Here is an 18,254-nt window from a genome sequence, read left to right as displayed (position 1 = left end):
TGTTAGCTATCATCATTATTTGTGTGAATTTCCTATTGCCAACATAACAAATTACTACAAACTTAGTGGCTTTAAGTCAGCAGTCCCCAAACTTTTAGGCACCTGGGATCTGTTTTGTGGATGAATTTTTTTTCCATGGACTGGGGTGGGTGTCAGGGAGAGTTTGGGGATTATTCAAGCCCATTACATTTATCTATGGTGTACTTTATTTCTGTTATTATTACATTGTAATATATAATAATTATACAACTCACTGTAATGTAGAATCACTAGGAGCCCTGAGCTTGTTTTCCTGCAACTTGATGGCCCCATCTAGGGGTGATGGGAGATAGTGACAGATCAGCAGGCATTAGATTTTCGTAAGGAGCACACAACCTAGATCCCTCGCATGTTCGGTTCACACTAGGGTTTGTGCTCCTATGAGAATCTAATGCTGCTGCTGATCTGACAGGAGGCAGAGCTCAGGAGGTAACGTGAGCAATGGGGAGCAGCTGTAAACACAGATGAAGCTTTGCTTGCTTGCTCACTGCTCACCTCCTGCTGTGTGGCCTGGTTCCTAACAGGCCACAGACCAGTACTGGTCCATGAACCAGGGGGATTGGGCACCCCTGCTTTAAACAACACACATTTGTTCCCTTACAGTTCTGTGGATTAGAAGTCCAACGCAAGTCTCATTGGGCTCACATCAAGGTGTCAGCAGGGCTTTATTCCTTGGGGCTGTAGGGGAGAATCCATTTCCTTCCCTTTTGCAGTTTCTAGAGGCTGCCCATGTTCCTTTGCTCTTGGCCACCAGCAAGTGATTGTATGGCTTAGACCTCTGCTGGTGTAGTCATACCCCCTTCTTTGACTCTCCTGCCCCTCTCTTTCCCTTCTAAGGACCCTGGTGATTACAGTGGGCCTACCAGAATTCACAGAGAGATGGCTAACTTAATCACCTTTGCCATGTACATTACTTCCCTATTGCTCTTGAAACAAATTACTACAACACAAATTTATTCTCTTACAGTTCTGGAGGTCCAAAGTCCAAAATCAGTTTCACTTGGCTAAAAATCAAGAAATTGGCAGGCCTATGTTGCTTATGGAGTTTCAAGGGGGCAATCTGTTTTTCTGCCTTTCTGGCTTCCAGTGGCCACCTGCACTCCTTAGGTCATGGTCTCTTTGTCCATCTTCAAACCAAGAGCACAGCATCTTGAAATGTCATTCTCTGACTACCATACCTGGTTCTGTGGTCACGTTTCTTTTTCCCTTACTGTGACCCTCCTGCCTCTCTCTTATAAGGACTCTTGGGTTTACATTAGGCCCATCTGGATAACCCAAGATTGTTCCCCTCAAATGATCTTTAACTTAGTCATGTCTGTGGATTACCCCTTGTCATGTCAAGTAACATATTTTCAGGTTTCAGGCATTAGAATGTCGACTTTTTCTGGGGACAGTTATTCGGCCTACCCCACCAATATTAGGCCCAGACTCTCTCTTAAGCTTACATTTGAATCTTCCAGCCACTCACTGAACATTTGTGTCTAGATCCTCTGTCTGAGTCTCAAAAACTATTTTTACTATACCTTTTTCCAGCCCCAGAGTGGCTCCTCCTACTTTTCCTGTTTCTTCCATTTATCCAAGCTCAAAATCTTAGAGTTAGTTTTTCTTTGTTGTTCGTCGAGGATCTTTACTCTCTTGATTTTCTGGGGTTGTGTTTGGGAGAATTGGTAGAGGAAGATCATTGGATTATTCAGTTACATATCATTTCAATAGGTAGACCATATTATTGTGCTTTTAATATAAAATTATGCTTATTGTGCTGCTGAGATACAAAGAGAAAGGGAGTGTTTATAAAACCATTTTTTAAAATGGCTTTCAATACTATGAAGTATATAGGATGTGTATTTTCTGGACAGTTTTATATGGATCACTGAAATTTTGCATTGAATGGTTGTTCAAGAATGTAAGCCCAGTGTAATTCAAGGGATATTAGTATACCACTCTGAGATAGACCTCCTAATTTGCCCGATTACACTAATTCCTAAACGAAGGATGCAGAAATCCTAACTTCTACAAAGCAGAAGCTTCTTTCCATTTGTTTTCACATTTTATATGAAGGTTTAGGGCTGCACAGCAATTTGGCCCATGGAGATGGTGAAATATTTTCTTCTTTGGTGGTGAAATCTGTAAATGGTGAATGTTTTCTTCTTCCTTCAGTGGGTAGCCTCACACTGTTTTTCTCTGGGATGCAGTCTTGCCTTCACTTGTCTGGAGGGCGGGTACCAAGAATCAATCAGGAGTCAGTTTGCATATTTAAAGAATGGGAGTGACATGAGGGGATTGTCTCAGTGGAAACTGGGGAGAGGGACAGTTATTCCTAGGAAAGGAAGTCAATGAAAATGGGCATTCTTTCAGAATTCAATGGGGAGGAGCAATTTTAAATACAGTGGAGAGTCTGTTACTCAATTTCAGAAACCGCATGTTGAGATTCCCTGAGACATATACACCAAGATGGGACTAAAGGATCAGACTTATAAAAAAAAAACTGGAGAAGTTTTTTTATTAAAAAAAAAAAACTGGAAAAAAGTTGAAGGAGCAGAAATGGGCAGAGAGCCTCAGACTGCGAGTCAGGTCCCATGTTGGTGAACAAAGAGTGGGGAGGAAAACTTGCTTAGGAAGAATGTCAGACTGCAGCACAGTTCTGAGGATGCTGTAGCTGTAAAAATGGGGAGTTGCCGAGCCAAAGTTGCCCGTTAGAGAAATCCTTCATGGGGCAGGAACGAGCCAGCATTAGCACCTCCATTCAATTCAGTACTAGGAGCAGCGCAGGGAGGTGTGTGGCCACAGTGCTCCTGGGGTAGCAGGTAGAGGCCATCAGTCAACTGTGTTCTGTGCCGTAGGTTCTCTTGAAGTGAAACCTAAGGGGGAACCTCCATGTCTGCACCAGTCTACACCTTGATTTGTACATATCCACGTCATGTTCATTTTGGGAGCGGCCTTAAAATGATTTTAATTTTGGCTTCCTTCCTTCTCCTACCAGTCAGTCAGTTCCTGTGTCATATAGGCAAAGCCACCACAGTATCTCTGTAACTACATAATAATGTTTTAAGTATCAATAATATTAACGTTTGGATTAAAATAAACATTATAAAGGGAGTTATGCAAACATTTTGAGTTGAACATTTTCAATCAGAATTATATTTGTGATATTTATTCCAAGTGTGGCATGGAGTTATTGTTCATACATTCTTATTACTGTATAATATTATCTTGCATGAATTCACCAGATTTTAGGTTTTCTGACTCTGAGTCAGAGTTCTTTTTCTCAACCATTTTTTTTTTTTGGTATAAACTGGGTTAATAGGATTCACTTTTTATTCCTAATGCCCTGCTAAGGCCTGCTATATTGGAGAACAGTAGATATATGGCTGGGTAAAAGGGAGAAGGACAACCTTGTTAGTTTCATGTGTGGAACACTTTGGAAAGCAGAGAAAGATTGCTTTCCCTCCTTTACTGCAAAGTGAGGTTGCCGGAGCAGCAGGAAGACCCTGAAGGGCTCTTGCTACAACAGCTGCCAGTTTTAACAACTGCAGAACAAACTCAACCTACCTTGCTAGTATTATTTTCCTCTATGGTTTATTCAATACTACTGCAAGAGAAAAGCATCATCAGGATAGGCATGAGAATAACCGTAATGTTTGAGATGCATTTGTTTCATACAACCCGATAAGTGATTTTAGAGCTCACAACTTATCACATGACTGACTGAAATTTCATGAAACATTATACCAATATGACAGCATGATTTAAAGATCTGTTTGAGGTTAAAACCAATGTTTCTGGATGTCTGTATAATTTGCAATTGGCTTGCTAATTTTTGGAAACATCAAGCATTTGCATTTGCATTGTGAATGGGAATTAGTCATCATGTTTTATTTCTTCTAGGTCCTTAGCATGTTCTCTTCTCTGCTGGCCTTTTCTCATGTTCTTCACTCTACTTGGAGTGCTTTTATCCCTGCTTGTTGGGGTGTTCTCCTGTCCTTTAAGGCCTGTTCTTCAGCCATGAAAGAATGGCACCTGTCCTTCCTCTGAAACTCAGGGGAGCTCTCATCTAACCCTTCTCCTTATCTCATTGTTATTTGCATATTGATTTACTGTTCCCTTTACCAAAAAGAAAGACCTTCACCATAGGAATTATCTCTTAAATATATTTAAACTTGTTATTCATTAAATTTATGTTGATTCCATGTTTTCCAAAAGTTTTTTTTTTTTAAACTCTATTGGGAAAGCACTACAGTAATGAATCAATACAGTAAAGTTAATGCAACTAAGAGAAAATAGGGCTTAGGAAAGCAGGAAGCCAATAAGCCAACCACAGTAACTGTGCTTAAATCTCAACTTGGTGCTGAACAACCTGGGCCTCCAGAACAAAGTGGCATATTATTATCTAGCCCTCATTATCATAAAAGAGAAGAACAATGGTTCCTTTGCAGAAAACTGATTCACCTTGGCCATAAAGTTCAAGAAAACTCTCATACTGTACTTTACATAGATGTTAGTCAGTAGCATAATTGTATCCTTAACTAACTCCATGAATCTTTATTGAGGCCCTACTAAGTGCCTTTGAGTGTTTCATTTTGCTAATTTGGAGGAGGGGGAAGGGCAGGTGAAATAAAAACTAACATCGCTTGTTTAACAAGTGATAGGAGGACAGACAAGTAAGCAGAATGTTACATACTGATAAGCGTTTTAGTTGAAATAAGCTTAGAATTACTCTGTATAGGAGCATCAACCCAGAGAAGGAGGATTAAGGAAGAGTTCACTTGAGGAGGTGATTCCTGATGTTGGAACCAAGCTTTGAAAACCATTTGAAGGTTATCTCAAAGAATGCAGTTGGTGTTGAAAGTGGAGAAAGCCAAAGACAGGACAGAGACAACAGGAGTTGTAGGCCCCAGAAGCAGCATATGCAAAAGACTCAGGGACAAAAGAGAGCATGGGGCTTCTCAGAGGCTAAGTTTTTGAGCAGGACCTTAACCATGAAGGGCCTCATATTCAGGTTAAGCAATTTTGCATGATGCCTGAGAGGTTAAAGAACTTCGCCAAGTTTGATGTCAGGAATTGACATGATTAGATTGTTAATTTTGAAATATCATGGTAGAGGCAGGATGGAGATATGAATTAAAACTGAGCAAGACCAGAGAAGCTTGTTAGAAGGTGTCTGAAGCAGAGATATTATGACAGTAATAATATTGCTCCCACCAGGATGCTAATCAACGGTGTCCTCTATAATAATAAAGAATAAATTGAGAGTTATTTCACTTAACTGCTTCTCTTCATGGCCTGCAACAAAAACACTCAGCACTACTTGGAAGTAAAGTTGATGTTTGTATAGATACATTAAGGACACAATGGAAAACTGTCCTTAATGATGGAATTTCTTTCTCTCTTCAACAATTTTATTAGAACTGTCATATGCTTGGATCTTCAATGAATACCCATCGTTTGTTGAAGAAGATAGTCGGAGATTTGTCTCCCAGGAGACAGGGCACCTCTACATATCTAAGGTGGAGCCGTCTGATGTGGGAAATTACACATGTGTGGTGACAAGTATGGTGACAAATGCCCGAGTGCTGGGCTCTCCAACTCCTTTGGTGCTACGTTCTGATGGTAATGAAACTTCTCCAAGTGCACATCTGAGAGTAAATGGTGCTGAGGCTGCAAACAAAAGCAATTGGGAAAATGTAAAAAGTACATCTAGAAGAATTGTCACTTCATGTTTTTTGGCACAGACTATTTTATGAGTACAATGACAAAAATGATTTGATAACTCACAGTCCTTATGCATAATTCTTACCCAGGGCAAGCTTCATAATTTGCAGGGACCAGTGCAAAGTAAAAATGAGTGGCCGCTTGTTAAAAAATCATTAAGAATTTTAAGACAGCAATGGCAAAGACTTATACCAAGCATGAGACCCTTCTGAGCCCGGGGCTCGGGTTGCACTCCCATGAAGTCACCTGTCCTGACTTTTGCCAGCTTGAGGTTTTTAAAGCTCTGGATATTTTGTTATAGGCTAAAAATCATCACTAAAAAAACCATTAAAGAAAAATATCTGTTTCATCAACACCTTGATGGCTGTTTAAGGGGAGTCTATGAGCTGCCGAGGAAGCAGATCCGTAAGCCTGGGTAGTTGACCCATTTACACAAAACCATATCTGATACAGCATAATGCTATGACCACAAAGCATTGAAGCACTTTTTTCCAGTCAGTTATAATTGAATTTGACCTTTCCCATTTATTAAGTCATTGTTTCTTAACTCCAGGGAGCCATTTAATAAGTTTAAGATTGGTATCTCTGCTACTAGGGTATCATTAAGTAAATTCCCTGCCATAATTTTTGTTCTTTAGGGAAATTTCAGGAAGCAATAATATATTATATATTTCAGTTTGACTAGCAATGTCAAAATTGAATACACAATTTCAAAGCCTCCCATTTTGTGTAATGTAAAGGCTCAGTGGTTTTCTTGGAACTGCTCTGTACGTGGTAACCTATGAATCAGCAAATCCAAAGTTCTTAAATGTTTATTAATATTGCATGTTTGACCCAAGTTAGTTCAGGTTTTTTAAAGCTCTGGATATTTTGTTAGAGGCTAAAAAGCACCACTAAAAAAATTATTAAAGAAAAAAATCTGTTTCATCAACAACTTGATGGCTGTTAAAAGGGAATCTGAGCTGCATAGACTAAATTTTATTTAATTGAAATCACTAGAAGAGCTGGTTCAAAATGGGAGCAAAAGAAAGTTTTATTTAAGAAAAACAAGGCAATTCTAAAGGAAATATTGAAACGATTAACTTTATATTGTGGATTTATAGGTGTGATGGGTGAATATGAACCTAAAATAGAAGTTCAGTTTCCAGAAACTCTTCCAGCAGCTAAAGGTTCTACTGTGAAATTGGAATGTTTTGCCCTTGGAAAGTAAGTTTTATAACATTTACTCCTATGTGCTGAAATATTAGGTTGCTATAAGAAATCAGGATGGTTTTTGAAAGACTCTTCTTTTTTATTTTCTAAAATTTGCTTTCATTTTGAGGCAAAGGAAAAACAAAATGCAGGGGAAATGCACATATAAAATTGAGTTTGAAACTTTAATATTCAAAGTCGATTTGAAGAAAATTACTCTGCCTGCCTAATTTCATAAAATAAATTGGTGGGTTTTTTTTTTTCTTGTTCATTTGCTGTAATCTAATATAGTGGGTCTGTATTAGGCTTTTTTCTCGAAATCATGTCAAGAAAAATGCAGTTTATTTTATTAAAATATCAACTTAAAGAGTTAAGTTAAATCTTTTTTATCAGGTTTATATAATTGACCATTGAAAGTGGTTTTCTGCATTTAAAATCCTGTGCCTTCTTGTTCAATCTTAAAAGCTTTATTTTCTCAAGTTGAAAAGGCTTCCAGACAATAGCAGACAACTTGACGATTTTCTTCTTAGTCCCATACCTCAGATTAATTGGAGAAGAAGTGATGGGCTGCCATTTTCCAGCAAAATTAAATTAAGGAAGTTCAGTGGTGTGCTTGAAATCCCCAACTTCCAACAGGAAGATGCAGGTTCCTATGAATGCATTGCTGAGAATTCACGAGGAAAAAATGTTGCCAGAGGGCGTCTCACTTACTATGGTGAGCATCTGCTTTGGGCAAATTGGAGTTTTAGCTTTTACTTTCTCATCTATAAAATATGGTTGTTATTTAGGGGTGAGAGATTATAGCAGAATCCCAATGTTCAGCTTGTTGGTTAAACATTTTGTTCCACATTTTGTTAAGTGATGATAAACATTGATATAGGGGGAATTTAAAAGAAATAAATTTTTGTAATGAAGTTGGCGACATAATATATTCATTTTGCATTTTAAAATGATTCATACAAAGATAAAATATTTCATATTTTTTTCCTAAGAATAACCTCTCACACACTTAAACACATTAGAGAGAGATCTCTTTTCTGTCTGTCTTCTCCTCTAGAAAACAGGTTTTGTATCTTTCTTTGTTACCTCTACTAAAGAGAAAAAAAAAAACTGCCTTTTGGGAAAAGTTGCAATTACTGTATTAAACAAACCACATGAACTCTGGCTCTTGTTGAGTTCTTCAGTGTTATTCTATCCCTTCCAATAATGTATCTGTACTCTGTTTGCTGCCTTTAATTTGCCATCACTTTTATTTGATGTACTGCTCAATTTGGGTAAGGAAAGAATAATAATGTCACCTTTATTTAGAGTCTATTTGTAGGAAAATTAGATTGCCTTTTTTTGAAATTCTTTTCAAACCTCTTATTTAAAGAAAACCAGATTTTTGATGAAAACATGACTTAGAATAAATATATAATTTTACAAAATGGACTTATAAAATATATGGAGACATATATATTCAGCTCAGTGAATATATATTTGCACTTGAATCATTAGAAACATTGCAAAACTAGTGGGAATTGACCACTCTTGTAAAAGGTAAATTGCATTATATTCTATTTATTTTAGAATTTGGAAATTGAAACATCTTGCAACACGTCCTTGGATAGCATATGTGCATGTTGCAAGGAAGAAAAGTTTGCAAAGGCAAATACTAAAATTGTATGACACCCTGCCTTGAAAAATATGAAGTCTACCAGTGCATTACTTCTGGCATGATTAACACTTGTTATTATATTGTAAGATTTTAGGATCTGTCAGAAACAAAATGGAGGCATTGTTTGGTAGCATGAGTCATTCTGTTTTGTAACTCTCCCATCTTGTTGCTTGATTAGTTTAGAATGTATATAGCACAGAACTTACCCAGGTTTCAAGGTCTTTGGGTTCCTAGGATTCTATGGAAATAGGGAGTGAGGGAGCAAGCACTTAACCCATGTGGCTGTCCAGCTCTAAGGCCCCAACAAAGCAAGTAACCTTTTCTCATACTCTAGCTTAGTTCCTTCTTTCTGCACAACCACTACTTGATCTAGGATAAGAAGTGACCATTTTGGGAACACACAGGATATTCCAACTGTATTAATGTTTTAGTAGAAATATTTTTAGCTCTATATAACAGAAACCCTGTATACATAATAAACAATTGTATGCTGCTTCATATGATGAGGAAATCCAAAGCTAAATTGTCATTTAATTACCTTATCATCAGGCCACGACCCAGTTTCTTTGTGATTACTTTTTCTGCCCTTGTCTATTTTGTTTTCCTTTTTCTGCATGTTAGTTTCCATTATGATCACAAAATGGCTGCCAGCAGTGACTAGCACATCAGTTGTTACTCATCCTTCCTTTCTCCAAAACATCTAGAAGTCCTCTCCTCAAACCTCACTGGCTACATGTTCATTCCTAAACCAATCAGTGGCAAGGAGAAATTAGATTAGACAATTAAGTGCTTCACTTTGGAACAGAGAATAATGTCATGTTTCTATAGACAATGTGAGGTGATGGAAGAGTGGACAACTGAATTAAAAATTGGTGTTATTTTAGGAATAAGGAAGAGAGGAAATGAATGCACAATAGAAAACCAACAGTGTCTGCTATACTTAGTAAAAGAGGTAGACTATTGCTTTAGTCCAATGTGTAGGTAATATGATACACACCTAAAAAATAAATCAGAAATTAATGGCATAAAGCATTTCATGAAAGTTGCCTTACAATTTCTGTTTAACATCAATATATTAAGTAGAGGCCATGCACTTCTCTGGTTATCTGCTCTAATATTTCATGTAAAAAATAGTCTATAGAATATTTGCATCTCATATGTTGGAATAAAGGGAGAAATCAGAATTGATGTGGCAGTTATGATTTCAGGATTTTTTAGTCCAGCGAATTATCCTCCCATTTAGAGAAGAAGAGTATTACTGTGGGAAGCTTGTGGGATTTTTTTTTTTTTTTTTAGAAACTCGGGTCTCTATAAGAGGCTGATGTGTGAGTCTATTCACAGTCATGTTCCATCTCAGGCTGATCATTCCTGAAAGAAGAAGAAAATGTGTTTTAATATAGAGAGAAGTGATTTGGTACTGAACTACACTTCATACTGAGCAAGTTATATATATATATATATATATATATATATATATATATATATACACACACACACACATAAAAGAGAAAACTTAGACCAATACATTTTCTGTAAAAGCTAAATAACCAGAGTTTCTTTTCAGTTTCATTTATAAAAAAGTAATTTTATGAGCTAGAAATGGAAAGACAAATCTTCCCATGGTTGAAATTAAATAGAAATAGATAAACTGTTTCTCCATATGGAGGATGCAAATGTGAATCCCACAGTACACATCACATGCATAATGCAATGTGAAACCAGTAAGATATCTCACCTCCCAGTTTTGGATTTAAAACACAAGCTGAGACTTGGCTGGGTATACTGTATATAGTAAGTGACTTTCATTGTAAGTGGTACGATGCTTTCATCTGTAAAATGAATTTTCCAAATACCCTCTAAAGCGTAAGTTGAAAATGATAAATCCACTTGATTGAACTTATTTGCATACATAATTTAAAGTTGCATCAGTTACTTCTTTTTCTGGCAAAAAATCACGTGATTCAAGTTGAACCAACTTATCCATCTTTTCCTGCTTCCTGCTTTGATCTTAATTCACTCAGAGGTTCTTAAGATGCTCACTGGTTTGTATTTAATTAAGTTATTTCTAACTTGTGGAAAATATTTTTTGCTCGGCTGTAGAAGTTTCTCTCCTATGGATGTTAATTTTTAGTTCATAATTAAGAACAGTATATGCTGTCATTCACTTATTAAGTCATCATCAGTTGTGATCTCATGATTAAAAAATACACTTGGAAAACAAAATCAGTTTTGTGTACCTGTATTACTGTCTACTAATAGATATCTAAATAATATAGTACAGCGCTCAGAATTTTGAAAATAGAGAAAGCATAATTAATTTGCCTTAGGAAATAACAGATTGCAACTTCCATCCTCAAATGTAGAAACGTTTCATACAGCCAATGAGTAGATACTTAGTGAATAAAATATAATTCTAGCCTCTGTTCTCACTTCAATCTGTTACTCATTATCATGTCCATTTCTATTAATCCAGGTAAGATAATAAAATAATAAATACATTTTATTTGCTGAGTCATTTAAATTTCTTTTCTTCTCCCTTTTCTTTCATTGAAGCAAAGCCCCATTGGGTTCAACTCATAAAGGATGTGGAAATAGCCGTGGAGGACAGTCTTTATTGGGAATGCAGGGCGAGCGGCAAGCCCAAGCCTTCCTACCGATGGCTGAAAAATGGAGCAGCCCTAGTGCTAGAGGTAAGGTAACATGGACCTAAAATGGGTTTAGAGGCCTGGTAAATCCACCCTTTCCTCACTTGGTGTTTAGCAAATGCTTTCTTTAGTCCCTAGTCCCAAAATAAACTGTTGAGTTTGCACACTTTCCTTTACTTCTAAGCAGTGGTACAGGAGGAAAAATATCAAATCAAGTACCCAGTCTGCCAGTGAGGAGAGCTTTTCAACATGGCATTTCACTGGGAAGAAGTCATGGTGTGAATTTAGTCTGTAAAATAATCTACTGTTTTTTTGGTATTGAAATTAGAGAAGGCCTTACTTTAATCAAATTTAGGATATAATTTCCTTTTCCTGTTTGACAACTTGGTGTGGCCTCTGGAGAATGAATGTATCTATTACTTGGTTACCTTGTTATGTAAGTACTTATTTTCTCCATCACTCTCCTTCTCAAGCCATGTAATTTTTGCCCTTTTTTTGTATACTAAGTCAATTGTGTTCTTTCAGTTTACATACCTAACCTTTCATACTACCTAGAAACTCTGGTAAATATATGTGTTTCCCAGAAACCTTTCTAATCCACAGATTTTATAATGTTTTTAACTTGCATGATTTGAAAAGACATAGTGAAAACATTTCCAACTGATGGGATAAAAATCAACCTCATAGAACATTTTTTAAAGTCATGGTACATTTTTAAGAAACTTTAACTGTAGGGGAAAAAGTGAAATGGTTGCATATTTTACCTCTGCTTTGTTATCTATTTTATGATATACTTTTGGATTGAAGGATGTTAATTCATATTTCTAATGTGTAGCTATTGTGTAAATTAGTCTTTCACATTTAAAATAAGGAAAAGGTTAAATTTCAGGCCATCCTGTCTAATACTCTCAGAAAAATGCAGGAAGTTTGTGTGTGAGTGAAATGATAGTCAGTTCATTTTTATTCTAAAGTGGTATGTTTGTTTATATGAAAGATATTTTTATTATCATCTAGGAGAGAACACAGATAGAAAATGGCGCCCTTACAATATCAAACCTAAGTGTGACTGATTCTGGCATGTTCCAATGCATAGCAGAAAACAAACATGGCCTTGTTTATTCCAGTGCTGAGCTCAAAGTTGTTGGTAAGACTGATTTTCTCTGTTCTTCTCTTAATTTTTTGTCTTAAATCCTTCATTGTTTCCAGAAACAGTAATATTTACTTTTCACATTAGGTTCCTACATCTAATAATATCTACAGTATTACAACACGATCATTCAGTTTCTAATCAAGGCATACCTTTTAACAGTTTCTAAGGAAAAACAGCAATTATGGCCAGAATTCAGGACCAAGGGTTAAGTTAATCAACAGTAGGAATCAAATATTGGCATAAGATATCCTTATCCACCTCCAATATTACCAACTAAGCAAAGCCTTTTAGGAGAATAAGTGATTTTGGTGTTCCCCGTTGCTGGTCCGTAATAGCAAATACCAAAATTTGAATCAATCATATTTGATTCCAAAGAGTTGCCTTTGCCTTTAGTGGCTCTGTTAGAAGCTTGACACATTGAATACATTGAGGCTTTCATTGTCCAAGGCTCCACTGCTTGAAATTATAGATGATCTTCTTCTTGTACTTTAGGTATAGGAGAAAAAGAAAATGTTTTGTCATGTTTAAAGCAATTGTCCAGAAGAAAATTTACATTACAAATGATTGAAAATCCAAGCAAAACACCATGGCATAGTGTAGCATAGCACAAATGAATGGAAAGAAGGGAAGAAGGGAAGAGGAGCAGGAGGGCTTGCTCATCAGTCCATGTTATTAAAATGAAGAATTTGGATTTCAGCATAATTTGGTCCAGTGTTCAAATATCATCACCATTATCAGGTTCTATATGATGTTTCCCAACAAAATGAATTTATTACCACAGTCATTCCAGTAGAAGAAAGACGGCTGTCTTAATTGCTCAAAGGGAAGTCAAAGTGTTGCATGCCATTGGCCCCATATAGCCTGATTTGGGTTAATACTTGTTTCTGAACCAATCCATATGGTCAGCAAGTGATAAGGTCCTGCATGATTTAAGTCAGTGTTTCTCAATCAGGGACAATTTTGCCCTGAGGGAAATTTAGAAATGTCTGGAGATATTTTTGGTTGGTGTGGGGAGGTATAGGACCAGTGTGTGGTATTAGCATATTGTGGGTGAAGGACAGAGAGGCTGCTAAATATCCTACAGTGCACAAAATAGCTTCTCACAAAAAATAATTATCCAGCCCAAAATGTTATATGTCAAGAGTGATTGAAAAAACCCTGCTTTAATGGGCTCTCTCATCTCTAGTGCCTGGCAGTTAGAAATGCATCATCTGTACCAGGAGGAATGATGTCTGAAGGGATGATCAACTGAAAATCTGGCTGCTGTTATCCATGACAGAGAAGTAGCATATTATGACAAAGAGAGGGAGGAGTTTGCATATAAGTCTTAACTTGAAAGACTGTAATTATATTGCAATAAATTAAGCTGATGAGCCATAGTTTATCCATCTTTAAAATGGGTGGAGTCCTACTCAATGTACTGTGTGGGATTGTTGTGTATGAAGAAATACGAGGTGCGTAACCAAAAGATTGTATTCAAATATAAACAAGTTTTTGTTTTAACAAAAATCACTCTTTTATGATTTTTAATTTTTAAGGCCAACAACCTCTGGATACCATGTTTTCTTTACCACGATCACATGTATAATTACGTAATATGATTCACTCTAAGATTTCCACTAATCAAATAAATAAATTGTATTCACTTAGATTTGCCATAAGACACAGCATTAGCTATTTGGGAAATGCAGTAGGTTTTTAACGTTTTTCACATTTGCAGTAAAAGGAAGAGTGATTTTTTTTTTATTAACATACCCTTTCATTCCAATGATACAATATTATGTGTCTTAAATGTTCAAGTGTTGTTTCAGGATTAACATCCCATGTATTATTAGCAAATGTAATATTTTCTACACATTATTATATTTCATGCAATATTATAGCATTTAAAATAATATGTGCGTAATATTATTTTTCCCCGGTTTGGAAGTTCAACCTAACAATTTGAACATTTTATCGTGGAACTTGATACATGCATATGTATGAGAATATTAATTCAGTGCTTAGCCTCTGTTCTCAAAGTTTTGCTGAGCTTTGTTGAATGCTAGGCACTGTACCAAGTGCTATGTCCTAAAGGTTAGCAAGAGAGACAACCCTATTCCTGTCTTCGTGGAGCTAACATTTAAAAACGTTCTATACCAAATGTTTTCCTTTCATTTAATAAACACATGATTGAGCTACTTTGAATCTTCACCATAAACTAAACATTTCTGTATAAAGTAATTGTCTCATGATTTAGACTTGCTAGAAAACATAATAACATGAATTATCCTGTGTGTGGCACACAATAAGCCAAGTAAATCAAGCACTGACACCCTGAATGTAAAGAAAACTTTTAAAACTGTAAAAGTGGACCTTTGAAATTGACAAGAAGTTTTGTAAATGATCCACTTCTCCTTCTCTCCTTTCTTGCCTTTCAGCTTCTGCTCCAGATTTTTCAAAGAATCCAATGAAGAAGTTGGTTCAGGTACAGGTGGGCAGCCTGGTCAGCTTGGATTGTAAACCCAGAGCCTCCCCAAGGGCACGATCTTCCTGGAAGAAGGGGGATGTGAGCGTGCAGGAGCATGAAAGGTATTCTGATGTCCAGAAAAGTGGTCATTTACTTTCCTCTCACTTTCCATACTGATGTCAACATAGGTTTTAAATATGAAATGAAACAAAATAGCATTTCAGTAGCATGTGAGATCTTTAAGAACTAAAATAGTAGTATTTTTGTTCTTTAATACCTTTGTAAGAGTATTCAGTTTTTTGAAATCTAAACACAGAAAATATATCCAAGGTCTTCCCACATAGAGTACTTTCTCTTAACAAGGATTTTCTTCCTGAATCACTGGGAAGACTCAACCAGAATGATGAAGGAATGTTGGTCCCAGAAGCAGATCCACATCCCAGGACAAAGAAGAGAAGGATGTATAATAACAGCACATGCCAAAGAAATACAAATATTGCTGTTATCCTATACTCAAATAATTTAGCGTGACTGGTATTTAGTTTAAGCAAAGGCATCCCTGATTTCCTGGCTGTAATTATAACACTGAGATGAAGAAGCAGGATGGGCTTAGTGAAAAGCACAGACTCTGGAGCTAGACCACCTGGATTCAAATCTTCATTTTTGCCTTTACTTGCTCAGCGCTGTGACCTAATCTTTCTGTGCCTCATTCCCTTATTTGTTAGTGGGAGTGATAATAGTTCACACCTAATGTCAAGAATTGTTATGTCATGAAGTACATAAATATTAATAAAGCACTTAGGTAAACACCTGCCAGAAAGTAAGCGTAAGTATTGGCTATTACTGCTGCTTATCTATTATAAATTTACTATATATTTATTATTTATTATTACAGTTTATTGAGTGTTTATTGCCAGGGATTATGCTCAGAGCTTGTGATAAGCAGAATAATTGGCCCCAAAGCATCCCTCTGCTTATCCTAGAAACCTGTTACTATGTTATATTACATGGCAAAAGGTAATTAAATTTGAGGGTAGAATTAAGGATGGAACTAAAGTCATAGCAGTTGACTTTAAAATAAGGAGGTTATCCTGGAGTATCTGGGTGGGCCCAAAGTAATCACCTGAGCCCTTAAGAGAGGAAGAGGAAGGCAGAAGGATTGGTCAGAGAGCTGTGATAATCACAGAAGAGGCAGGAGAGACCTGAAGCCTGAGGAAGACCCTGATGAGTGTTGCTGGCTGTGAAGATGAGGGAAGGGGCCAGCGGTAAAGAAAACAGGGACCTCGGTTCCATGACCACAAGAGGCTGAATTCCACCAACAACCTGAATGAGTACAAAATGATTCCACATTCAGAAGGAACGCAACCCTTCTGAATGTTGAGTTTAGCACAGTGAGACCTATACTGAACTTCTGACCTCCAGAACTGTAAGAGAACAAATTGATGTTGTTTTAGGTCATCAGCTTTGTGGTCATTTATAACATCAATAGGAAACTTAACACAGAACACTAAGTGAATTATCACTTTTAAATATTTCTGCAGCTAATGAAAAAACAGAAACGTAGTGGAATTAATTTGCCTGAAGTCACATAGCCAGGACTGGGAGCCATTCTGTTTGACTCTAGGATATAACCACTAAGCTTTATCAGTGCCACATTTTGTACAGGGAGCCCAGAATCTTTGAGGTGGTCTCAGCCATTGAAGTCATAGAGTCCAAATTATTACTTTGGAAATGAAAGGAATACAAACAAACAATAAAACCTTAGGCCAAGAAATGTGGATTTGCTTTTCTAAAATATCACAGCATCAGATTGCACATGACCAGGTTGAACAGCTTTTAGATTATAGGCCCAAAGGTATATTTAGACAAGTTGGTTACAACAGCACAATCTGCAGTTCCTCCAGTATTTAGCCGAAGATGCCTTCATTAAAAGGCAGACACAGCAGGATGACAAGATAAAATTGTGAATTGAGTGGTTCAACACAATCCAGCCAAATGCTAGGCTGCACAGAATAGATTTCTGGAACAGGAGGTTAATTAGTGATTTGCAGTTTGATTTTGTAAGCCAGTTTAAATAACTACAGGCTTGTGGCACAAACTAGTTAATTTTGGCTATGCTAGAAGTTAACTCTTTATATGGAACTGATGACATTTCTGTGTTCAAAAATTTTTTAATTGATTCAATAATATACATGAATTAAATAGAGATTATTTCCCATGGATATCAATGCTTTGTACAATGCTAAATCAACTTTTCCTCATAGTAGCAAATATAGTAGGTAGAGGCTTTTAATCTTAATTTTTAAAGGGGATAAAAGGATTAAGAGATTTAGCTAGTGATACACAAGGAGATATTTATATCCACATTGTATAGCGATGGTGCTGGTAAAAGTGTGTAAGTTCCAGGATCTAACTTGGAATTTCTGATTTAGCCACTTAATACTTTAACCTATACTTAATACAAGTATAGATTCGTGGCACAAACTATTTAATTTTGACTATGCTGGAAGTTAACTCTTCCTTTAGAACTGCTGACATTTTTGTGTTCGAAGATTTTTGAACACAAAAATTTAGTGTCATTAGATCAGCTATGTAATACCTCTGAACCTCCGTTTCCTCTTCCATAATATAGAGATAATATATCCTTCCTTACATAGTCACTGCAAAATCAGGATTTAGCCTGATATTTGTACATATACATATACTGATCTATAAGAATGAGATCATGTTATAAATAAAATTTTGAAAGTAAAAGTGGCTGAAAAAGAATTTTTTTGTTTGTTGGTTGGCTGTTCATTGGTTGGTTGGTCACTGTGAAGGCTGACAGTCAAGGCTACCTGGACTCTCCATTCAGCAGGGATGCAGGCCCTGCTGTCTTGCTGTCCCACCACTCTCAACTCGTGAACCAAAACCACTGTTTTGTGCCAGCCTCCCAGTGACATCCCAGGCAACAGCAAGGAGGAAGGTAGAAATAAGAATACACAACCCAAATGTCCAACAATGATAGACTGGATTAAGAAAATGTGACACATATACACCATGGAATACTATGCAGCCATAAAAAATGATGAGTTCATGTCCTTTGTAGGGACATGGATGAAATTGGAAATCATCATTCTCAGTAAACTATCACAAGGACAAAAAACCAAACACCACATGTTCTCACTCATAGGTGGGAATTGAACAATGAGATCACATGGACACAGAAAGGGGAATATCACACTCTGGGGACTGTTGTGGGGTGGGGGGAGAGGGGAGGGGTAGCATTGGGAGATATACCTAATGCTAGATGACAAGTTAGTGGGTGCAGCGCACCAGCATGTCACATGTATACATATGTAACTAACCTGCACAATGTGCACATGTACCCTAAAACTTAAAGTATAATAAAAATAAATAAATAAATAAATAAAT

At 36.7% G+C, this 18,254-nt stretch overlaps 1 protein-coding gene across 9 annotated transcripts in view; it reads left to right on the top strand.

The window, feature by feature from the left end:
• Nucleotides 1–18,254, top strand: part of CNTN3 (contactin 3) — a 383,448-nt gene that overhangs the window by 239,886 nt on the left and 125,308 nt on the right. For 8 of the 9 annotated variants that reach the window (XM_063703922.1, XM_063703924.1, XM_055381198.2 and 5 more), the window contains exons 6-11: nt 5,443–5,646; nt 6,852–6,954; nt 7,470–7,654; nt 11,150–11,286; nt 12,256–12,385; nt 14,812–14,962. In XM_063703922.1, coding sequence (XP_063559992.1) covers nt 5,443–5,646; nt 6,852–6,954; nt 7,470–7,654; nt 11,150–11,286; nt 12,256–12,385; nt 14,812–14,962 — 910 coding nt within the window. The remainder of the gene's footprint in view (nt 1–5,442; nt 5,647–6,851; nt 6,955–7,469; nt 7,655–11,149; nt 11,287–12,255; nt 12,386–14,811; nt 14,963–18,254) is intronic. The other variant, XM_063703925.1, reaches the window with a different exon arrangement.

The sequence above is a fragment of the Gorilla gorilla genome, chromosome 2, assembly GCF_029281585.2.
Source record: "Gorilla gorilla gorilla isolate KB3781 chromosome 2, NHGRI_mGorGor1-v2.1_pri, whole genome shotgun sequence".
Classification (NCBI taxonomy): Eukaryota; Metazoa; Chordata; class Mammalia; order Primates; family Hominidae; genus Gorilla; species Gorilla gorilla.
Note: the sequence above shows the minus strand (reverse complement) of the source record. Positions and strands in the feature narration are given on the sequence as shown.